The 3,311-nt window shown below is 33.3% G+C and overlaps 1 protein-coding gene across 1 annotated transcript; it reads left to right on the top strand.

The window, feature by feature from the left end:
* The first annotated feature begins 1,572 nt into the window (after window positions 1-1,572).
* LOC149555787 (putative disease resistance protein At5g66890) lies at window positions 1,573-2,121 on the top strand. Its single transcript, XM_089829538.1, has one exon. The coding sequence runs from the start codon at window positions 1,573-1,575 to the stop codon at window positions 2,119-2,121; it is 549 nt and encodes a 182-aa protein (XP_089685664.1).
* The last annotated feature ends 1,190 nt before the right edge of the window (window positions 2,122-3,311 follow it).

Genomic DNA, 3,311 nt, shown 5'->3' with positions numbered 1-3,311 from the left:
TTTGCATTTGAACTTGGGTCTGTATATTGAGAATTAAGGCTCAAACTTGGACACTTGTATGTTTTATTGACAAGACCTCATATTTAAATACCTTCTCTCCAGTAACATTATAGATTTCCTAAAATTTCAGCTTGGCATAAATCTATTTGTCCGAATTCTCATTCCATACTTTTTACGGAACAAGAAGGAGTAGAACTGAAACTGAGACCTCTCACTTATTACTACAATACTGTAGCCAAGAACTACTAAAGCCTTTATATGACTAGTCCATCTTTAATACAGATATGATTAACTTTCCTATAAATAGTTTGATGCCTAAAACCTATACAATTGAATTACAATAACACTAATTCAATTACAACTTAAAATAGCTTGACAAAATTACTTCAAAGTTATATTTTAAGATTCCATTTTTTCTCTAGCTTTCGTGTTGAAGTGCAATGAATACTATCATAATGTATTGTATTGGATCTGTCTTCAGCTCTGCTATAATTTATTAATTTCTACACACCAAAATTATGTTATTTTGAATTTCTCATAGCTAATAGAAACCCCATTATTTCATATTTTGAAATGTGCCAATAAAATTGGAATAAGATTGAAGAAAGTATATAACCATATCAAAGATCAGCTGCATTGTTGCTTAAAGATTTGTTTAAAGTTTAGTGAGGGCACGACACATACTAAGGGAAGAATTAAGTTTAGGAAAAAAGTCAACTTTGACTATTTAACACTTTCAATCTAGGAAATAAACTTAGTGTGTGATGTTTAAGTAGTTAGCTCCAGAAGCTTATTATACTTGGAATTAATAGCATCTTTCCATTTTTGGGTTAACATCCTAATTAGACATTAGTTTTTCTTTTTTAATTATTTTTTTCCTAGATATACATATTTAGCTTGGATTATCCAAGTGGTTTTATAGTGGTTATGCAAATTTGTCAAGATTCTATGAGAGTTTCAATGGTAATTGTTTGATTGTTTGACTTTGTATGCTTCTTTGTACATGTTGTCCACAACATTTTGTCAAATAGTATACCATACTAAAACTCATTCACGTCCCTTTTGTAATGCAGCCACTACATTAACTGGTCTTTACTTCCTTCTGACTCCTCTGGTGGGGTTCATCTCATAGACACTAAGATATAAATCTTCAAATACACATGTTCCCTTCTGGGAATTCTTTAGCTTTTCCATCACTAGAAACATTTCAATTGTAGGAATGAATTTGAGCCTCATGTTGAACTCCCTAGGATTCTGTCAGGTATGATGCACAAATTAATTATTGTATCAGTCATAATGAATCTGTATTGAATTTCACTCATAATTATAAGTCGCTAATCCCCTTTTGCTTACAATCCTTCAGATTTCAAAATTAAGTATAATACTAGTTGTTTGTGTAATGGAATGGATTCTTCAGAGTAAACAATACTCTAGAGAAGTCAAGACAACTGTATTTCTGGTTGTGATATATAGTGATAGGATTAGAACAACAATACCTTCGATATCAAAATTCTACCTTAAATTTTATAATTTGATTGCATATGTGATTCATCTTATCATCATGTAGGTTCAATGGCTGAGAAACAATGGTATGAGATGAATTTTCTGGAAACAGAGATTCTAGTGTTGCTCTTCTCTGCAAGCGAGTACTTTCCTCCTCCATTTCTGAGAACCATGAAAAGACTGAAATTTTTAATTGTATGTAATTTGAGCTCTAAAAAAGCCATAATAAGAGGTCTTGGTGTTTTATCTTCACTCCCTCTACTCGGGAGCATTCGGTTGCAGAATCTGGTTACATCCACCAGTGTGAAACAGAGCAAAATAATGCAAAACTTGGATAGGCTATCATTGAGCTTAAGCGAAGGGTTTGCAAATATTTCCACATTGAATGGTGCCAACATACAAGGATTTCATCTGGAGCACTGTAGAAACTTGGAGGAATTGCCCCCTACTACCTTTCAAATTTCCTCTGCTCAAATATGGTCTGTTACAAACTCCCATCTTGTTGAAAAGTTGCCATATGATCTTGAAAATCTGAGCTCTTTAAGAATGCTGAGATTATCAGCATTACGAGGCCTCAAAGAGCTTCCAACATCAATTGGGAAACTTGGGCTAGCTTGAATTTCTAGACATTTCACTGTGTGAGGGCTTGAAGGAACTTCCAAAGGAAATAGGTCAACTAAAGAAACTGAAAGAGATTAACATGAGAGAGTGTTCTCGATTAAGGATGTTGCCCAGAAGTGTTTGTGGACTTGTCTCATTGAAACATGTTATCTATGATGAGAAGGTGGGGCATCAGTGGCTTCGAGCTATGACATTTTCTATCCCCAATCTTAGAGATGAAATTGTGGAAGCTCATTCACATTCGGGTTGGCTAGATGACTAATTTCTCTTGTTGGGAAGTACTGTACATTGGAGGGATTTGGATAGTGTGGTCTTAAAGTGTAGTGAGGATTGCCTTGTGAGACTTCTTTCCTTGATTTCAGTCTCATGGAAACTCTGGCATCCAAACTTTGCTATAAAAAAAAATAATTATATTAGTGGGTTTTATCTCCCTCCCCATGGTAATGAACGGAGACAGTTGTAAACCATGTTCATAGCTATCAAATCTAATACAGTGTACATCAAGTTTCCTATTGCTAAATTAAGCCACTAGATTAATTTTGTTCTCTCTTAGTTCAACTCAACAAAACTGATTGTGTGATGTTTTGTAAATGAATGATCAGTATGGTTTTCTTTTAATCTAATTTGCAAGTACTAAACATTTCCTGTTCTCTCTTATATCACTTTTATACTAACAAATTGACTTGTATTTTTTTGTCACCGTGTCTCAAATTGTCAATAGAAATGTCTATCATGCAGATACTGGGAAGTCTTCTAAGGTTACCTGACAATAGGGAGTTTGCTGATTGCAAAAGCATGTATTTAGCAAACTGCAGGTTTTCTTGAATAAGTAGATAGTTTTGTTTTGATTAAAAGATAAGGGTTATGATTGCTTTCAATTACTTTAGATAACATCTATAACCTTTATAAAAGGACCTAATAATTGTTATAAGAAAGTCTATCTTTACCCCCCACAACAAAAAAAAGGTAATAGATTCATGCATACTTAAATTTGAGTGATCTCTATGATTCACAACATTCTGTACATATTTTCTTTGTTGATGAATTTTTCATATATGATCATCATCATTTGATTAGTTCTCTTGTATCCTTCATTTCTTTTCTCTTTCAGGCTACTGGAAAACCTTGAAGAATATGAGATGCTTCTTGTTTGGCTAAATGTTTCTATCATTCAACTACAAAAGACA

This window comes from Cupressus sempervirens, chromosome 5, assembly GCF_028749045.1.
Source record: "Cupressus sempervirens isolate cs-2001-9-10 chromosome 5, ASM2874904v1, whole genome shotgun sequence".
Lineage (NCBI taxonomy): Eukaryota > Viridiplantae > Streptophyta > Pinopsida > Cupressales > Cupressaceae > Cupressus > Cupressus sempervirens.
The sequence above is the reverse complement of the archived record's forward strand: the minus strand, read 5'-3'. Positions and strand labels throughout refer to the sequence as shown.